Source organism: Tamandua tetradactyla, chromosome 1 (genome assembly GCF_023851605.1).
Source record: "Tamandua tetradactyla isolate mTamTet1 chromosome 1, mTamTet1.pri, whole genome shotgun sequence".
NCBI lineage: Eukaryota > Metazoa > Chordata > Mammalia > Pilosa > Myrmecophagidae > Tamandua > Tamandua tetradactyla.
Window position 1 is genome coordinate 205,433,705 of NC_135327.1, and position 20,558 is coordinate 205,454,262.

General features: G+C 33.7%; 1 protein-coding gene across 3 annotated transcripts in view; it reads right to left on the reverse strand.

The window, feature by feature from the left end:
* The window catches only part of ESYT2 (extended synaptotagmin 2), a 97,304-nt gene that overhangs the window by 41,462 nt on the left and 35,284 nt on the right, over positions 1 to 20,558 (reverse strand). For all 3 annotated transcript variants that reach the window (XM_077151641.1, XM_077151632.1, XM_077151647.1), the window contains exons 2-7: positions 19,588 to 19,629; positions 18,664 to 18,798; positions 15,618 to 15,694; positions 14,038 to 14,110; positions 13,690 to 13,779; positions 2,438 to 2,493 (exon numbers count right to left, since the gene is read on the reverse strand). In XM_077151641.1, coding sequence (XP_077007756.1) covers positions 2,438 to 2,493; positions 13,690 to 13,779; positions 14,038 to 14,110; positions 15,618 to 15,694; positions 18,664 to 18,798; positions 19,588 to 19,629 — 473 coding nt within the window. The remainder of the gene's footprint in view (positions 1 to 2,437; positions 2,494 to 13,689; positions 13,780 to 14,037; positions 14,111 to 15,617; positions 15,695 to 18,663; positions 18,799 to 19,587; positions 19,630 to 20,558) is intronic.

Sequence of the window (20,558 nt, forward strand, 5' to 3'; positions counted from 1 at the left end):
TATATAACATTTATATAAAATGTTATATTTATTCTGCAACTTTTAATATATACCATTTTATTTAAAAGGGATGTTTTTATATACTTTTTAGAATGTGGACACCTTATTTTTTAATGTGTGTGTGTGCATATATTTTCTCTACATATATGTAATAAGAATACGTGTTTTAATAATATATATATAATTCTGTTTAGAATGTAAAATGTTTTACCTTCTACATAATATTTAAACTGTAGCTAAAAGCTTCTACAACATAAAAAACACCTGTCAACATACAAATTATTAAATAAAATGGATACACACATACACATACCACACACATAATCCCTTTTAAATGACATGATTTGGAATTGATTTCTCCAGACTGTAAGCCTGCCAAGGTCAGAACATATTCTTTTGATTTTTTCCCGTTACGGTAATTAATACAATGTTATTTATACACTAGATGTGCCATAGTCCAATGCTTTATTTCAGTTCTCCCTTGATACTGAAGAGGAATTAGAACAAAATATTTTTTCTACTCTAAACTATAGTAAATATTTGTTATTTTTGCCTGACTAAGAAGTACGCATTCCCCTTACTTCTAGCAAAAGTTTTCCCTTGGGGGATCATTCTCATTCTCAGAGTTTATGGTTTGAATAATACTTTCTGATGCAGGTTACCCATTTCTGTCTCCTCTAGGGGTGGCTATAAGATCCAACCCAATTCATTAGAATCATAGGAATTTGTTCAAAGATGGGTATCTGATGGACAAGTAAAAATCAACTCTTGAACTTTTGGTGGAACTAGTGGGAAGAAGTCTTTTTCAACTAAGGTTGCTAAATTTGCAGAATAGAAGCTAGAAGCTGTTACTACATAGTAAGAGCCTGACTGAGAACAAAGTCACAAAGAGAAAAGCCGAGTCAAAAGTTGGAGAGAGAGATGCTATCACTTGGACATCAATACCTAGCTATGCCTGAAGTCAGGCTTTTCAGGTTCATGATCCACTAGAATGTAAACTCCACGGCAGCTAGGTTTTTTTATTGCTCAGTTTATAACTATATCCCAAGCACTAAGAATAATGGCTGGCTCATAGCAGACACTAAGTACATATTTGTCAGGTGAATAAATAAACTGTCTAAAAAACACTATGTATATATGTACTTAGGAAGGTAGGTATGTGTTTACTTAAAACAGTTTGGGTTGAGTTTGATGTTTGCATCCAAGACCTAATGAACACATTAACAACTTATCTTTTTAAGTTGTACTTTCCTTCTAAAGATGACAGTATTTGTCTTTGTACAGCAAATCACAGTACCTAAAAAAAGACTTATTATGACTATGCCTTCATTTATTAAAGCCTTAATTTTCCCTTAATAATGAAACAAAAAATTCCATCCAATGGCCATTTCAGAGTTATAAATAAATACATAGTAAGAGAAAACACAATCTAATCAAGGCTTTCATAATTTAATTTCTAAGCTATGTTAGGGAAAAAAAGAGTGATATATATATATATATATATATATATATATTATATACACATGCTTATTATGTTTCTACTAGAAACACATATAACTTTAACCAATAACTAATGCACTTTAACCTACAAATAAAATAGTAAAACCAGCAAAATCAAGTTTAGAAGGCTGTAATTTCAGATCTTCCTCTTTGGTAGTGACTAATAGGTTTGTCATAAATAATCACCATCTACCATTTAAGATGGATTGTGACAAAATTAGATGGACTGTGACACAACTGGAATGACTTCATTTCTTTTAAAGTAGGAATGTGCACTTAAAGTTCTCAAATCTTTATTATATTAAATTTTTCTCATTTTAAGCACTAGATTGTTACAGAATAATGAAGGGACTCCCAGTGATATATAAAAACTTCAAGTTCCTTACCTCTCAAACTAAAATTTCTGGAGGAATTTTACAAAGTTAGCTAGGTCCAGTATTGATACCTATTCCTTTCATGGAAAATTGAGTAAAGGCAACAAAAGGCAAAAAGGGAAGTGTTTAGCTATAGCTTGAAAAGAACGTGGAGAAGGTTATTTTTGAAACAACTTTTAAAGTTTTCATTTTGTTTTCGGAAAAATAAATAAAAAATAAATTTAAAAATTAATTTATATGTTATTAAGAGGTCATTACTTCCAAATTACCAAGACTTGGAAGATGCCTCATAATGAATGAAAAGTAAAACAAAGGCTATGTGACTCAGTTTAAGGCATTCCTAAAACGATATTAATTTTAGCTCATTTGAATTTAAGTAGTTTTACACATGGTTACAAAAACCAAATCCCAACTACACTCATTTTACATACGGGAATCTACGAGATAGGACTAATTCCATCTGGGAGACATAGGTCTTAACCATTCTGATAATTTTATAATACTGAGAATGTATATTACATCATTAATAAATTAACAATTATAAAGCATTACATAATACTTACTTCAATCCAGGAATATCTAGAAGATTAGTTAGTCCTGTCCAGTTAATTTCCAAAAGCTGTTTTAAAAAAGGGCAAAAATATTAGGTGCCAAACATTACCTTTACTATTTTCAATAACCAGATGAAATGCACATAGGTTTGTTTCTTCATAAACAAAATGGATTTGTATATAATATGGCTTAAACTTTTTTTTTCCTTTTGTAATATATCAAGAACCCCATTCTTTGTTTGCATATGGAGAGCTGCCTCTGCTTTGTTTCTGTTTTTTGTTTGTTTGTTTGATAATGCCATAGTTTTCTCTAGGACTCTAGTATAATGATCCAGTAATTTATATACCCATCTTATTGATGGATACTTAGACTATTTGCAATTTCTTTTTAATTATTCTTATAAGTAATGCTTCAGTGAAAATCTTTGCACAAATATTTTTGTATACATGTGAAAGTATTTCTATGGACCAATGTTCAATGACTGAGATTTTCTGTCTAAGATTTATGTTCATTTTAACTGCTGGCAGATATTTCCCAATTGCCTTCCAAAAATACTGTGGCAATTTATATTCCCACCAACAGTGTGTGAAAATGTCCTTTTTCCTTGGCCTTTCCAAAACCAGGTATTAAAAATTAGTCCATCTCACAGCAAAAAAAATGGTAGTTTAACATTGCTTTAATTTTGCATTTTCCTGATGATCAGTAGGCATGCTCCATCCATTCATTGGTCATTGCTATTCTTTTACTATGAATTTCTTTGCTCACTTTTCTAGTGGATATTTATCTTAGAATAATTAGTATTCAATTTAAGCTTCCATTAAGAGATATGGACTGATAGAAACTATTGATTAAAAATACTGCTTTTTTCCTATCAAAATGGATATTATACATAATAAAATTATTTGTGTTTCATTCACATAAGCAATGTGTAAGCAAAACTGCATGTTCTCAATTACCCATAAAGTTAGAGTACAAAATTGCTCAAATTCCTTTTGGAAATGATGATTATAAACAAATATGAACTAGAAGAGTCAAGATTCTTTTGGGTAGGACAAAACTAAAGGAAAACACAAGAATTTTTAAAATCCTTGAAAGATTAAGATTTTTCAGCATAAGAAAAATGAGATATAAGTAAAAATCAAGAAAGAAAAAATCAGGTAATCTTATTCTTTTTTTTTTTTGCATGGGCAGGCACCAGGAATCAAACCCGGGTCTCCGGCATGGCAGACGAGAACTCTGCCACTGAGCCACCGTTGCCCACCCTAATCTTACATTTTAATTGCAAATATAAGTATGAACTCATGCTTTTTTTCCCCTCTTCTCTTTTAAAACAAAGGTTTTTCCTAACTGGCTCTACTAATAGGCCCAAGGGCAACCAGCATCTCCTAGCACCTTAATTATGATCTCTAAGTACATTTTCCCCTAAAAGGAATCACGGACTTTGAAGAAATGGCTGAGTCTAGGACTGGGGCAGAAACTGAGCAAGATGAGCCTGGGGCATCTTACTGTATCAGGAAGCAAAGACACACAGAAAAACTAATGAGAGGTATTGTCAAAATGATACAGGAATCAACTGAAGTGGCCATAAATCACTAAATGGGACAATTTGAGTATCAAAAAGATAATGATTGTAGTGGACTGGATCCCAGTGAAAAGTGAAAAATCCATGAATTGAAAATGAAAAATTACTGGTCACTTTTGGAGACTGTTAGGGCACCAACTTCTTATCCCAATAATTGAAAAATAAAGAGAAACATCCATTTAAATGTCCTTCATGTGAGATTCACTTTAGGGTTACCAAATTGCTGATGAAGGAATGTTCTTAAAGATAATTTAGGTAAAACGATGCAGATAGAATGATAAAATCCAAAATGGGCTATTTTGCAACCCCTATTGCAATGGTTTAAAACTTCAGTTTGTATCATAGTTACCTGGAAGCTTTGTTAAAATGTAGATTGCCGAGATCCACTTCCAGAGTTTTTGCTTTAAGATAAGGTCCAAGAATTTTCATTTCTAACAAGTTCTAAGGTGATGCTGAAGCTGCTGGTCTAGAGACCACACTTCAGAACTATTGCCCTAAAGTAATGATGAATGTAGGCAAGGATCAACTTCCAGGTGAAAGACTGAAATGGAATTCTAAAGATTGACAGGTCATGCTGACACCACCAAGTGATTAATTTCAGCAATACTAAAAGTGAAATTACTTGATGCTCACGAAGTTATATAATAGAAAATACACAACAGCAACTAAAAACTAAAAGTGAATCTAATCAAGCCTATAAATCTAACTACTAGTTCATGGGAAATATAGAAGACAGCAGAATAAATTAAAAGACACCATAATTAATTAGCCAAGCCAGATGTGTGGTATATATATAAATATAATATAAAGATGTGTGGTAAATAATCCGGTATCTTCAACCAATCAAAAGCATGGGGGAAAACGAAGAAGAGGAATATAAAGGTCTTTAGAGATATAACAACCAAATGTAAAGTATAAACTTTGCTTGGATCTGATTTGAAAAGCCAGCTATAAAAAGGCATTTTTGAGACAACTGGAGAAATTTGAAAATGGACTGTTATGATTAATTTCATGTGCCAACTTAGCTAGGTTATGGTGTCCAGTTGTTTGGTCAACTAAGCACTGGCCTGACTGTTCCTGTAAGGGTATTTCATAGATGGATTTAAATCATTAACCAGGTGATTTCATCTACAGCTGATTACATCTACAATCACAAAGCAGATTGCCTTCAGCAATGAGAGTAAATCATCGGAGGCCTTACAGGGAGGACCGAAGTTCTCTGCAGTCAGAAAAAGAATTTCTATCTCTACTGCAGTCAGCCTATTGGGAAATTCAATTGTCAATTTCATCAGTTTCTATCTTGTGGCCTACTCTACAGAATTTGGACTTGACAGTTCCCACAGTTGGGTGAGCCAATTCCTATAATAAATCTCTCAGCATTTACATATATATATGTTAGGCATGGGGTTGTTAAGGATTCCACATGAGACAGCGAGTCAAAGCTTAACATATTTATTGGGGACGCGAAGGCAGCCAATGACACAAAGGTCTGTGGAAAATAGAAAAATAGTTTCGACTTTTTGTTCTGGGAGTTGTGTCTTAAAGGGAAAATGATGCCAGGAGGGGAGGGTGCTCATTAGGTGGTGTGTTGTCCCTTGACTGGATGAGGGCTTATTAACTTAAGGTATGATAGATTGTTGAAGTATTCTCCTTTAATGTGCAGGTGCATGTATCAGGCAGGGTGAGATGCTGGCAGGGGAGGGTGTTATCAGCAGTGCCGTCTGGAGGATACAATACTAGCTAGTATGGCAATTGGTTCATAGCTGGGTCCTTGGAACTGCCAAGGATGCTGAGGAGGGGGGCTCTGCATCAGGAGCTCCTTTTGCTCTTAGAATTCTTTTTCTGAAATCCAACAGTATACATGTATGAATATACATTTAAATAGATATGCTTGCCATTTTAATCTAGCTGGATATCACATGATATTAAGCAATTTTGCCAAATTTTATTAGGCATGACAATGGCATGGAGTTTTATTTAAAAAATCTTCAGAGATGCATTTATGGATGAAACGACTTATCTATGATTTGCTTAAAAACACTCCAGCAACCAAAGGAAAAAGGGATCCAGGGATAAATGAAACAAAATTGTCAAAATATCGGTAACTGTTCAAGCTGAGTAATAGGTATATGTCATTAAGTATATCATTCTTGCTCTTTTATGCATGTTTTATATGCAAAACTTTCCATGTAAAAAGTTTTTGTTTAAAATACTCAAAGGAGAAGACTACAGCATTAGAAGCAAATATCTGTAAAATGATAATGTTTTCTGTAACTAAATTCATCTTGTCAAAAGCTTTCATAATTGACATTTTTGGGTGGATACGCTGAATGTAAATTTTAGTTAAGAAAGACAGCAGTCATTTTACAACATCAAAACAGTCCACACCCAAAGTTACTTTAAACTTCCTGCAATGACAGGTATGTTTTATGCCTGTGCTGTTCAGTATGGTAACCACAAGTCACATGCAGAAACTGAGTACTTGAAATTTGGTTAGTTCAACTGAGGAATTGGATTTTAAATTTAATTTAATTTAAATTTAAAGAAGAACATGGGTTTATTGGTTATTGGATCATGTAGGCCTAGAATCTGTAGACATTTAGATATAGACACCATTAAAATAAAATCTCCCATGTCTTGAAGATGGCATCATTAGTTCTAGCTATTTTCGATGGCTAAATTTAAAAACAAACCAGAAATATCTAAAAAGCAGCATAAAACCACTGGCCCTGACAGCTAGATACTATTAGTAAAAGTAACAAGTAATGCTCTGTAAAAGCATTAGGGAAAAAAAAAGCACATTTATTCTTTTATTTTTGAAACAGTTTTTATGTCCCACTTTAATTCCAGATGATGCACTTATACCTATATATCAACAAACAGAAATCAAACAAGCAGTAAATATTTCTGACAACTTGTCTAAGAACAATTTCAAAAAAACAGTTTTATTACTTTTTCCAAGACAACCTCAAAAGAATGTTAATTATTGATTATGGAGGTTCAAAAGTGTAAAACAAAGCATTTTTAGTCTGAGAGAGTTTAAGCTAGGCAGACGACAGTGGGTATATACACATGATTCTTGTCAAAATGACTGATGTACATTTAAATGCTACTGAAGCTTAGAGAAACAAATGTCAGTGAAGCAACAGCAGGATTCATGGAAGAACTGGACCCAGCTGGAGTTTAAAAAAAAAGAGAGATTTAAATGCAAGAAGACCAACCTCCCAGGCAAAGAGATCTACATGCTTAAAGGCAATGAAGGGGAATAAGCATGACATATCCCTGAGCACAGAAGAAGAGTTAGGGAGCAGTAAAAACATAAACTGGGTAAAAAATGAGTGAGCGAGTGAGTATTTGTGTGTTGAATGTGTGAGATAGAAAAAGTGATTTAAAAATTTAGTCTGAAAAATCTATACACTGGACACGAGAAATACCAGAGGATCATGATCAGCGTAGTGTTTTAGAAAGAGTCTTTTGAAAAGCAACTAAAATTAGTACGCTTTCCTCCCCACATAAAGACAACAAGCATCACAACAACTGAAACCACTGCAGCTGGATGACTAAGATTTCTATTTCAGGAAACAAACAGAAGAGAGAGTGAAACTTGTATTTTCAAAACACATGAAATCATTTCTTTGAGCTGCTGTGGCTTTTCTGTGAGAAATAGAATGTGTAACATGGTTTTAGAATTATCAAAGAATGTCAAGTTTCAATTGGTACAATGTATTCATGTATTTTATGAAATATATGTATTTCATGAAAATCACAGAGATGATCTTTTTCTCTTCTACTTTTCCATAATGTATTTGCCTGATGAATATAGTAAATTTTATAGTTCAACAATGGCAACTATTTATCTGAGCATTTACCATATGCCAATCATCCTAAGTACAGGATGTTCTACAGGACTAAGTACAGGATGTTCTATAGGACAAACCATCTGGGGGGATCTGTTGAAAATACAGACTGAGAGGGCTCCCAACCTTCCTTAGAGTTTTTTTTTTACTTTTTTTGGCATGGACAGGCTCCGGGAATTGAATCCAGGTCTCCAGCTCGGCAGGCGAGAATTCTTGCCACAAACCGTTGCACTGCCCCACTAGAGTTTTTAATTTCATCGATTTGGGCAGATGGTAAAAATTTAAGAATATTTTTTCTTATGATTTAAAGGCCCCAAGACTTTGGCTTCCACCTTGGATGCAGAAAATTTATAAAGAACTTCATTCTTGAACTCATGGAGAGCTAAGGAATAGGTCAAGCAGATAGTTTGAACTCTTTTCTTGGAGGCACCTCTAAGGAGAGATGAAAAGTAAGCACTGGCTTACCTGGAGCAGAGCCTGAGAGGAAGAGGAGACTACCACAGAGGCAGGTAGAATGATTTCAGTTAAAAATTTTAACTAATTGGCTAAAGACCAGTGTGAGTGAGTTAGAGTGTACAGAACCCACGAAATCCACAGACACAAGGGAGTCTACACTGTGTACTTCCTAGAAGGATTGGGCATCAGGGAGAAAGCTTTCCTTAGTGGTGCAGGAAAGGCACACAGCCTCACTTAAATCTTTCTACTTTCAGGAGAAAAGCCTTAAGCCACTGGGGTAAAGGAAGTACCCCAGCTCAGGGCACAGGTGAAGACACACTGCACTTAGAGGACAGGGAAAAAAATTCTTTGGAGACAGATAGGAAGCAATCCCAAGCCGAGATCATTAGAGATCCCATACTGGTGGAGAGGAAGTACACAAACTCTCTCCTGTCCAAGGCCTAACCAAGATACAAGGCAGAGTTTGACTGCCAAGCAAGGGGGGAACGAGATCCTTGAGAAAGCACCACTCCTAAAACCTGAAATCCTTGTCAAGGATTTTAAAAATGGCATATCTTGAAGAGATACTTTAGTTCATCCATCAAGAGCTGTAGGGCCTGCCAAAAATGAGGATGGACCAGGACAACAGAGCATATTCTCTCTAACTCTTATCTACCTAGATTAGCAAGCTAGGTCTAATAACAAGTAACTTCAATGTACCACTGGGTGTGGGGCAAGACTTCCCCTAAATAGGAAGACAGATCCAAGCAGAGTAATACTCTCAGGTTATTTTGATGTGTCATCTAAGACAGGAGATCTCTTCAATCTAGAAGACTCCTACTAATTTGTCTGCCCAGCCCTGTCTCTCTCTACCACACTGCTACCTTATCTGAAAGGTTAAAGGTATAGACTTCTGGATGCCTTGTTCAAACATTGCAAACTGTTATTCTGGTTAGGTCTAGGGGTAGGATTCTGACACAGGTGAAACAGGGAAGAATGAAGGGAAGATGGGAACATTCAGTGTCAGTCTAGTGGCTTTTGGCAGCCATATTTTTTGCATGTGGGTTGGAGAACCAGAGGAAGCTAGTCCCACAGGAAAATAGAATAATAAAACCAAGGCAGAGAAATGGGTATGGATGACAATCACAGTGGCTTCAAATTCCTGGTTCCATTTTATTCCTGAGACTAAAGTGCAGTTTCATGCACAGGTTCCACTAGACACCAATATATGGTATTTTTACTTTTAAATAAATCTTCCTTATTCTTTTCTTTGCTTAAGGTGGCTCAATTGCTTGAGTTCTAGCTAAGATGTTTCAATTTCTTCTCACAATAACTTTATTTTTTTGGGGGGTGAGGGGTGAGGGGGGCAGTACATGGGTCGGGAATTGAATCCAGGTCTCTCACATGGCAGGTGAGAATTCTGTTACTGAACTACTCATGCACCACCTTTCTCACAATAACTTTAAAACGCAGGTACTATTCTCATTTTACAGAGGAAGAAACTTAATCTCTGATTTAAAAGACTCAAGTAGCAAGCATCTTCTCATCTAACTGGGAAGACCTGCTTAAGATAAATTCAGAGTAAGCCTAGGAACATCTTTTAGAGCAGTTCTGGAAAAGACTCCCTGGATTTATTATAGTGTAATCCATACACTTGGAATAAATCTGAAAAAAAAAAAGACCTAAGAACTCTAAGAATGTGTGCCAGAGTCATATCCAACAACTATCAGGCTTGTTAGCCTGGGACACATTCAGTGTCAACCACTGGTTTGTTCTGGTTCTCATCAGAACCAAGCACGTCTCCTCATCAATAATGCACTTCTGGCGTCAAGACTTCACCAGAACGTTAGGCCTGTATGTAGGAAAATATTTAATTTTAAAAAATTTGAGGACTTACTATATGCCAGGCACTGTACTAAGTATTTTACATTCATTGATATTTAATCTTCACATTTAATTTTGGAGGTATTAACTGTCATTCCCATTTTACAGATGGGGAAACTGAGGCTTAGAGGAATTAAATCAATTGTTCAAAGCTCACAGTAAAGAGAGACAGAACCAGAAGTGGAAAACCAGGTTGTATGATACCCAAGGCTATTACTTAACCGTAAACTTTACTGCCCTCTACTATGCTCCAAATATTAATCACATAAGGAATTTTTAGATTTCTTTTCAATAAGCAGTACATTATTGAAATGAATCTAAACAAATCCTCAAGCAGAAAATTGTGTAAAGGTTTTATACAGCTCTCTGGCACTATGCTTCTAAGTCATCTGCATAGTAGGAAAGAAAAACTAAAAACCCTTCTAGCTATATTTTTCACTAGAGTGAGGAAGAATTACTTGGCAGATAGCAGTGAATTCTATTTTCATATTTTCCAGTTGAAAGTAACTAAAAAATTCCCTTCTCTTTGAGGCATATGTTTGGTGGCTTTAGTCACCATATAAGGAAATGAATAATTCTGAACCTTTCAGCCTCATCCTTCTTTTTCTGAGCACTAGAATTTAATTTGGCAGTTAATATTATAATGTTACTTTAATGGTAAATAAAGGTGTGACAGACCAAACTAAGTAAGAGTAGTACTAAGTTTTGAGGAAGAGATAAAGATTTGGATTTTGTTATATTCTGAACTGAAGCGGAAAAAAAAAAACCTACAAAAAACTCACCTTTCTTTAAACTGTTAAAAGTGCTCCCAGTGAAAGACGGGTAAATTAAAAATGCCCAACAATTTACTAAAAACTAGCTTTTTATAGTCATTAATGAAACCACTTCCTTAAACATACTGGTTTTTTAACTACTGGTAGATGAAAAACTACCACAAATTTTAAATATTTTATGGTCCTCTTTATGTCTCAAAATGTTAATGAAGTAAAATCTACCATAGAGTTTCCCTAACAGATTTTGAATTTTACCATATTTTGTGTATGTAAAATACATTCACAGTAAACCTTTTAAGCAATGGAATGGCAAATGAGGTTAATAATTTTAGAGGTAATAGAAAGATGACACAATTCTTTTTGAGTTTTTATACAGAAAAATAACACACGTACAAAGTGTAAGTAAACTCAGTGGTTTGGTCTAGACAAACCTATGTTTTAAAGGCCAATAATAATATCTGGCAAGGTATTTGAATCAAGTTATACAAATTAATATTCTTGTATTAAATTATACATTATGTTAATGATACCTTATCAAGGACTTATCAAGGATTTTAAAAATGGCCTACCTTGAAGAGATATTTCAGAAACAGATTAATTCATCCATCAAACATTAACTGAATTCCTATGGAGATATAGATGATCCTTGTCTTCAAAGAGTTAACAATAATTATTATACAATGTAACCAGTACTATAATGGAATCATGGAAACAAGGAGGAAGTCTTATCATTTCTGTCCAAAATAGGGATGTGCAAGTTCAGTTTTTAAGAATGGTCAGAAAATTGTCAGACACTAGTGAAAACAAAGGAGAAGGCAGTTCTTTGGGAAGAATTACAGGAAGGTAGTAATGAAGATGGATTGATACTATTTTTAGAATTATAATTGCAATTTTGGTTAGAACTCAGTAATGTTCATCAAGAGCAATGGTGGGAAACTGGAAGAGAGACTCAATCTATATCCCAAGGTTCTTGTTTGCAAGGGAGAGACTACCCCTAGCAATTTTAAACTGGGGAATGGCATCAGTTTGCATCTTAGAAAGAAAAAAAGTATAGGCAGGAAAGCCAACTAGAGGATTGCAGAAGTCTAGGCAAGGGGGAATAAAAGTCAATCTGGCAGGAATTACCTTTTTTTCTTTTTTTGACTAATAATAAGTATTGATTACTTCAAGTATAAACTAACATACATATCTAGCCATATAAAATAACAATGTATTATGGTGTTGAAATATTCAGTCAAAAAAATACCCAACTCTTTAACCACAAAGAATATCATTCCCCACTCACCAGAACAGCTATTATTTTTAAAAAAGAGAAATAAATATTGGTGACATTGCAGAGAAATGGGAATCCTCTGACATTGTTGGTGTAAATGTAAAATGGTGCAACCATTGGAAATATTTGGCAATTCCTCATAAGGTTAAATACAGGAATTACCATATGACCCAGCAATTCTACTTCTAGGTGTATACCCAAAAGAATTGAAAGCAGGGACTCAAATTGATATTTGTACACCAATGTTCATAGAAGCCTTATTCACAATAGCCAAAAAGTGGAAACAAGTATCTAACAAGAGATGAATGGATAAATAAAATATGGTAGATACACACAATGAATAGTATTCAATTGTAAAAGGGAATGAAATTTGGATACGTGCAACAACATGCATAAACCTTAAAGACATAACGTTGAATGAAACAAGCCAGACACAAAAAGAGAGCTACTGTATGACTTCATTTATATGAACTAATTAAAATAAGCAGATTCATAGAGTCAGAAGTTAGAATACAGGTTACCAGGGGTATGAGTAGGAGGGATGGGGAGTCAATGCTTAATGAGTGCAGAATTCCTCTTAAGGGTGATGGAAAAATTTTGGTTGTGGATGGTGGTGCTGGCAGTACAACACTGAATGTAATTAATGCCACTGAAATGTAACTTGAAAGTGGTTAAAATGGGATATTTGGGTTGTATATATGTTACCACAGTTTTAAAAAAAAGGAGCTGGGAGGGGCTTCAAAAAATCTTTATGATATTTAAAAAATAGTATATAAAACTGTACATGTAGTTCATTAAATACACATACCAAAAAGAAATGCATCAAAATAACAGTACTTCTCTCTCCTACGGAATTATAGGGAGATTTTAGGTGAATCATTACAGCAAGTTTTAAGATCATAAACGCTTATGACTAATTTGGACCTATATGCAGGCTCTAAGATTCATTAGTTTTGTGACTTTCTCAAAATCCTAGTTTCTTATCAGTAAAAGGAAATAATATTAATATTTAGCTATAGAGTTCTGAGGACTAATGAGCTAATTTCTGTAAATCATATTCAGTGATAGGTGCTCAATAAAATGTTAGCTACTACCTATACTTTTTCAAAAAGTTTATGTTTTGGGCAGTGCAATGGTGGCTCAGTGGCAGAATTTTTGCCTGCCAGGCTGGAGACCCAGGTTGATTCCTGGGGCCTGCCCATGCAAAAATAAATTTAAAAGTTTATGTTTTCCCAAATTTTCTATAACAAACATTTTTATAATCAGGAATAGTCATATATCAAAAGAGATGAAGCCCTCAGTTAAGGTATAAAGAAGTACAAAAAACAGGATTCATGCATGAGAAAGAGGAAAAATTAGTTAAGGACAGAACTTTGTTTCTCTGCTTTAAATATTCTTTTGTGTGTACACAGTCTTATCAGTGAATAGGAAGATAAAAATGAAGTAAGTATTAACTTACTGGTTTCCTAAGGAAGAAGATAGATAGAGCACCAATTAAGGGCATGTCTCCAATCAGTGGTTCCAGAATCACCCGCATTGTGCCATGAATCTAAATTCAAACAGTAAACCAAAATACTTCATTGAAAATAATTCTACAGGGCTATTACCTTATTGATGCACGAAGGAATAAGCATTATAATCTTAGTGACTTTTAAGTCTTTGACTTCAGGTTTCTCTCAAATACGACCTTCATCTAAAAATTTATTTCAAATAAATTCTGAGCTAATAAAAACTTCATAATTTTCTTTTTGACTATAGCTTAGAGAGCTTTAGTAGACTATGAATTTTTTTTTAAAAAGCAACTTACTTGTATACTTTTTACACCAGCTCTACAAAAATATCGCTTGATCTCCAAATCAATCTCACAATTGCCTACAAAACTAGAAAAGAGAAAATTCTGCATTACATAAAGTGAGTGAAATTAGCTATTCTTTTAATCGCCATGGACTGCATAGTATATAATCTGAATAAAACAATAGCACAGAAACCAAAATCAGATTATAGACAAAAACTGTAAAATGTGGCCCATATCACAGTATTTTAGTGCTCCAGGCTGCAGGTGTGCACTATGACCAGATTCAACACCACCTTACACCACTGGTGTAGAAGATATATATATACCTTGGGTTTTTATAGATAAAAAGTTAACTATATAGAAATGACAATTTTCAAAGGAAAATTTTTAAAAATAATACAAAGTTCCTAATTCTGAAGCAATCTTTTATAGAATATGGTTTTCATGTATCTTACAAACCCCATGTTACTCAAAAAAGTTTAGAAAGATGAACAAAAAGCATCTGTGGTGAAATTCTTCCAATATTTATTGTATGGTGTTAAAACCAACACCTATATGATTCTTCACATGGAGAATTTACTTTTCCTCTATCTAGTTTGTTAAACCACCAATAAACCATCCATTACATACAAAGCCATTCTAAAACTTTCCTTTTCCTCACCCTAGGGCTTGATAATTATTTCCTAATACCAATTACCCCTTCCTCAGTTCCACTACCAATAATTTAGTTTAAGGCTCTTGTCCAGAACACACAAAAATGCACATAGCTTTAGATACATAAATATCTGAGCACAATAATTTACATGTTGTTATGACTGCTAAAAAACAGATAACATTTCAAAATGACATCCATTAATTGATTCAGTCAAATATTTATGAACGAATATGTATGGAATACTCACTAAGGTGCTGGGGACATGACACTGCTAAGAGAAAAATGTTTCAATCTTCAGGAAGCTTATTTGCAGCTTAGTGGACAGTCCAGTCTATACATTAACTTAAGAGCTAAAAGGAACTTCCTCTTTTATAGCATTTATGACAATGTTTGCATCAATGCCAAATATTTTTAAAATAAAGATTTTTATATATTAGATCATTAAAAACATTCTATAGTCTTCACTTAAACAAAAGGTGACATATCTACTTCTACAGTATTCACTATATAATTTACTTAGAAACTCAAAGATGACATTATAAGAAAATGATCCTTAGTCAAGAATCAAAAAGAGAAACAAAACTCTGAGCTGCTAAAATCACATCATTGTCAGTCAACAGGACTTCAGTGGTCACTAATACACACATTTCTGTTACACAAGACAAAAGGAATCAGCCTTTATTATGCAGGCATAGAGCAAGAGACTATCCTTAACTTCTTTCATCTAATATATTTTTATGAATGGTGTTTATCTAGGCTATGACAAACCGAGACCCATAAAGTGAATAATATCTGGTCTCCAAGAAGAATTTTGTCAACTTTCATGAAAGAGTAAGAAAGAAGTCTATGCATGATATGCTCCACCTTTTTGATTATAGCAAAGTGACATTAATACATCATTAACTATGACACCATTACAGCACAAATAAAAACTTACCTAATTTGAAGGTCCAAAATAATTTGCCTTTTGTCTACATTTTCAGTATATACCTTAACACCATTGATCCTAAGGGGCTGAAACAAGAAGAAGCTTGTTTTAAAATGTAGGGAGGGGATAAAAAAGAAAACCGTATCTTGCAATATAACATTCAGATGAAGAGAACAGGCTTTAGCACAAAATTACAGGAACTCAAATTCTTTTACAACGTACTAGTTGTTTAACTTTTGGCAATTTACTTAACCTCTGTTCCTTAGTTTCCTCACTGTAAAATGCAGATAATAATATTTATCTATATCATGAAGTTTTTGTGAAACTAAATGACAAGATGAATGTAAAAGAACCTGGCACATAGTAGGTACTCAGTAAACAGGAATTATAATTATTATTATTAATATATGTAATGATGTATACTTTGATGTATATTAAGTCCCTTACCTCTATTCTCTTCCAATTTAATTTGATTCCTTTCCCCTAACTCCATCCTTACTACACTGAAACATAACTTCTTTCGTTTTTTCTTTATGTCTTATAATTTTTCATTTCTTTAGATTTTCACAAAAATGGGGCTGAGTGACTAAAAAATATTAGCTGTACATATAATTTCAAAACTTAATATATGATAAGAGTTAGAATCAAATGACTGTAAAAAGCAAAGGCAGATTATAATAAATGTTATATTTCAAGGGCCCAGTTATAACATCATTTCAAGGCTATTTCCTATTTTTTGGATAAACCTGTTAATTAACAGTTGAACATTAAACAATGACAATGATGAGGTAAGGTGTTTCCTTCAGAGTCTTATGCTTATTTTGATGAGTTTTATAAAATAGTACCTCTCGGCTGGCTGTACAATTAAGCTTTCTTTATTTGAGAGTCAATACATTTCCTACTATTCCAGCTTCCTGGGCTTTTTCCTTATAATTCTAGCTAAGATACATAAAGACTGCAACAGAGAAAACCAACAGAAGGAAAACAGGAACTGGAAAAAAAAAACTGCCAGCAAGACATGTATAGAAAGATGAATCACTAAAAATCATAATCAGCTCACTATGATGATAACTGAAAATAGCCATACATGAATTAGTACCTTTATTTTAAATATTTGTGTTAGATTACATATTCCCTTTCCTCCACTTAAATGGTATCCAATATCAGAGCAACAGGGGGGACAATCCCACTCTAGAATGAATAAAGCATTATCTAGTTAAAGGACACATATCTGAAAAGCAATAGAATTTAATTGCCTAATGGAATAGGGCCAGTATCTTAAGTGCTGATGCAGTGCCTTTCACAGCACTTTCCATGCAGTTCTTGTTCTTTTCCTTTATTACAGAGCCAGGTTTTATGTGCCACTGGAAAGATGTCAGTACAGTAGATAATGCCAAAACTACCTTTACTGAATCAGCACTATTCAATATTCTTACTATTCTCTAATGATCTTCTTATTTAGCTGGTATCAAATTTTAAAAACTTGTAACAGAATGTGAACATAAGCAAATTCTTCCCAAGATAAATCCAGCTAGAGTTAGAGCTTCAAATCTTCACAAATATGAGACTAACTTATATTAAGGGATGGCAAACTCCAGCCTGTGGGCTAAATTTAGCTCTTGGCCTGTTCTTATCCAGTCCTGAAGCTACAAATGGCTTTTATAGTTTTAAAGGGTTATTAAAAAAAGGGAGTGAGGGGATATGTGACAGTTTACATGACCTCAAAGCCTAAACTGGTTCTAATCAGATAGTAAATCACGGATTCCTGCTTTACAGCATTTTAACCTACAATTGTGTTTTTTCCTATATGTTTTGTTATTTTAAAGTCATGGAAGGTAAAAATATAAAACGTATTATATAAAGGCACATTTAGGCACTTTTGCAGACAGAGCCTGTAACTGGCAGTTGAATAACAGGATGACCACACCTCTGGCATTTAACATTATTTAGACTTCAAAGTTAAGAAAAGAAATACCCAGCACAAAGCAGATTAAACACATTTGATGAGCCTGCACTTGAGATACTGAATTTTGAATAACTACAGATGAGTCAAAGAATTTTTCTGCATATAGAAAATTAGCTTTTATGGAAGTGACAAATAAAACTTCAATAGTGTTGCCTGTGAACGACTTGGGGCACTGACATAGAGCAACAGATGACCTAGCACTGGGATGACAAGAATAAACAAAAAAAACACAAGCAAAACAATCTAGGTTGTTCTGACATCCTCCTGCATACATTTATTAAAATTTTAATGATTGAGATTAAGACATGTCAACAAGAGATATACAGTGTCATAATTTTTGTGCTGTCAGACTTCGCTGCATGTGTATTAACGTAATAAATTGTGTGTATATATGTGTGTATACTTAAAATTACTATAAAATTCTGAGTTATTAGGCATATAAAACAATGTTAACTTGAACTATTGCTAATTATTATAAATACTGACTTTAAAAAAATTTAAAAAGGAAACTTGCCATGGTCAATTAGTTTAAATATAGTATTGAGGTATTCATTAGAAGCACTATTAAAAATTAGCACCTTTCCTTTTTCTATAAAATGATTCCAATAATAAAATCTTTCCCCCAAGTCTCATTAACTATGTAATTAATGCACATACCTACAATCCAAATATTAGACTCCTTATTGTGTGCGTGTTTTGACATTTTTATGAGGGGTAAACACATTAAGGTTATTGTAAATTACTTAACCACTAGGGTGAACTCTTATTTTACACTTCCTTTCTAACAGGACAGAAAGCTGAAAAGCTAAAAGACAATTTTGGAACTAAGAGAAACTACCCAATGAAAGCTGAACTGGCCAAAAAACTACAGTGGAAGGAATGAGGGTAACATGAAGGCTCTCTTGACAGAGATGAAGGAAAAGGCATTCCAAGTTGGGAGACTGATTCTGAAAAGGATAGGAAAAGATACACTAGCCAAACTTTAGTGAACAGTTTGCTCTAAAAAATAATTTTAAGTAGTTTAAATTTTTGTTTTTCTACAGCAGTCCTACCATGTGTAAAAGTAAGAATATTTAAAAAGAAACTGACCTGCTGACCCATGTCAATCTTCGTGAAATTAAAGGTACTAAGGTGGGTGTTTGCTCCCCGCACAGCTGGTTCTATTGTTTCTCGAAACAACTTCTCTATAAATTGGCAAATAAAAGGCCACATGTGTTTTACAGTCTGCAAAGGAGAAGGAACTCATGTTAAGCAAAACAGTTATAATATATAATATACTTAAGTCATCATGAAAAATTACGCTCCTACAGTTTACCATAGTGGTTTTGAAAAATAAGAGGGAGGGACTTTTGTTATACAAAATAACATACTCTAAAAAAAACACAACTATTCCAACAATAAACTACTGATTAACCAGCATGTTGCAGGAATTAGTTATTCTGGTTAAATTTCCTCTTTCAGTATATATCAACACATTTAATAACTACTAAAATCCAGAAAATGTTTCAACTTACTGCTGAAAACCTTCCTAATCTGTATAGATCTTAATGAGCCTTAATGAACTTTCTTTAAAGACTAATTTTCAATACCATTAAGGTGGTCATTATCTATATTAGTTTTATTATATAGCTCTAAGGATGTGGAAAATTAGAGATCTATTTCAAAGTATACTGCTTTTGAAAATAAATGACTGATAGATTTCTTGGGAGTCATTTCCCTCTTCATAATCATGTTTCAGAAATTTCGAGCAATGGCCATTTAGGAAGGATGACAGAAGGCCAATGATGCAAATACGAATAAATCATTAATTTCCTCAGGCCAAAGACATAGTTTTCACTCTTGACAAAAGGAAAGTAATATTTTAGTTATGACTAAGTTCTCTGGGGAGTAGAAACCAACCCACTACAGTCTAAACAATTTCAACTGTCAACATCTAGATTTCCAAATATGGAAAGATGGTTCTCATCCTCTAATTCTCACTGATATTTGGTGTCTGGTATATACTAATCTTACCTTATTTAGCCATTCTGCTCTTTCAGTGTCTGGAAAATGAACCTAAGAGAAAAATATACACATACATGACTTACAATATACATATACATGACTCCTTACAATTGTAAATAAAATGTCAAGTAGGCTATTTAGCATTCTTATTGTCTGTACTATGTTTATATAATGCTTCTTTAAAACAATCTGCTCTAAAGCTTTGGAAAATGGGCCTCTGAGGAAGAAAATTGAAATGTCTGGCGCTCTGGTTCATTACCTTTTAAGAATGCTTTGATGCAGAAAACTCTAACATCAACAAATACCACCAGAACCTTTTCTACACCCAATGGTGCACTCACTGATAACTGAAACAACATAAAGAATATAAAAAATTGAGATTATCCTTTTAAAAAGAATCATTTTCTCATACTGTCATCAATCAGTATTGCCATCATTATGTTCTGGATAACCAGACTGAAAGCTTTAAAAAATGTACCCTTCTTTTTGCTTTCCACTTATTGCCCAAAACGGCCTGCAGATGCTTTTTCAATACTTGGATTCTCTCCATGCTGTCTCCCACCCTCTCCCAAAAGTGTACTATAATTATAGTTCTCCATGAGTAGGTCCTGTATTTTGAAGGAAAGAAGTATTTGTAAAAGTAAAAAGAAATCTATTTCTAAAAAAGTAAAAAAATATATATTTTTTGCCATGGAAGCTAAAATAAAACATCTTTAAGGAAGAAGGTTGAAGCTGATTTTTGCCAAATATAAAGAATCTTCCTCTGAAAGATATTATGCACTTCCCTGTTCCTCAACAAAAGAAAAGCATAGACCATAATCATGTTCTGATAATCATATTTCTGGTTTAAAATTTATAGATCACAGGCAATTTTCTGAGATGTGGCCACTGAGATGTGGCCAGAGAAATGTTCTCATTCCTAGAACTGCCACAACCTATTTTCCTAAGAAACATAAAGTTCTTAAGCCAATGAATGATAA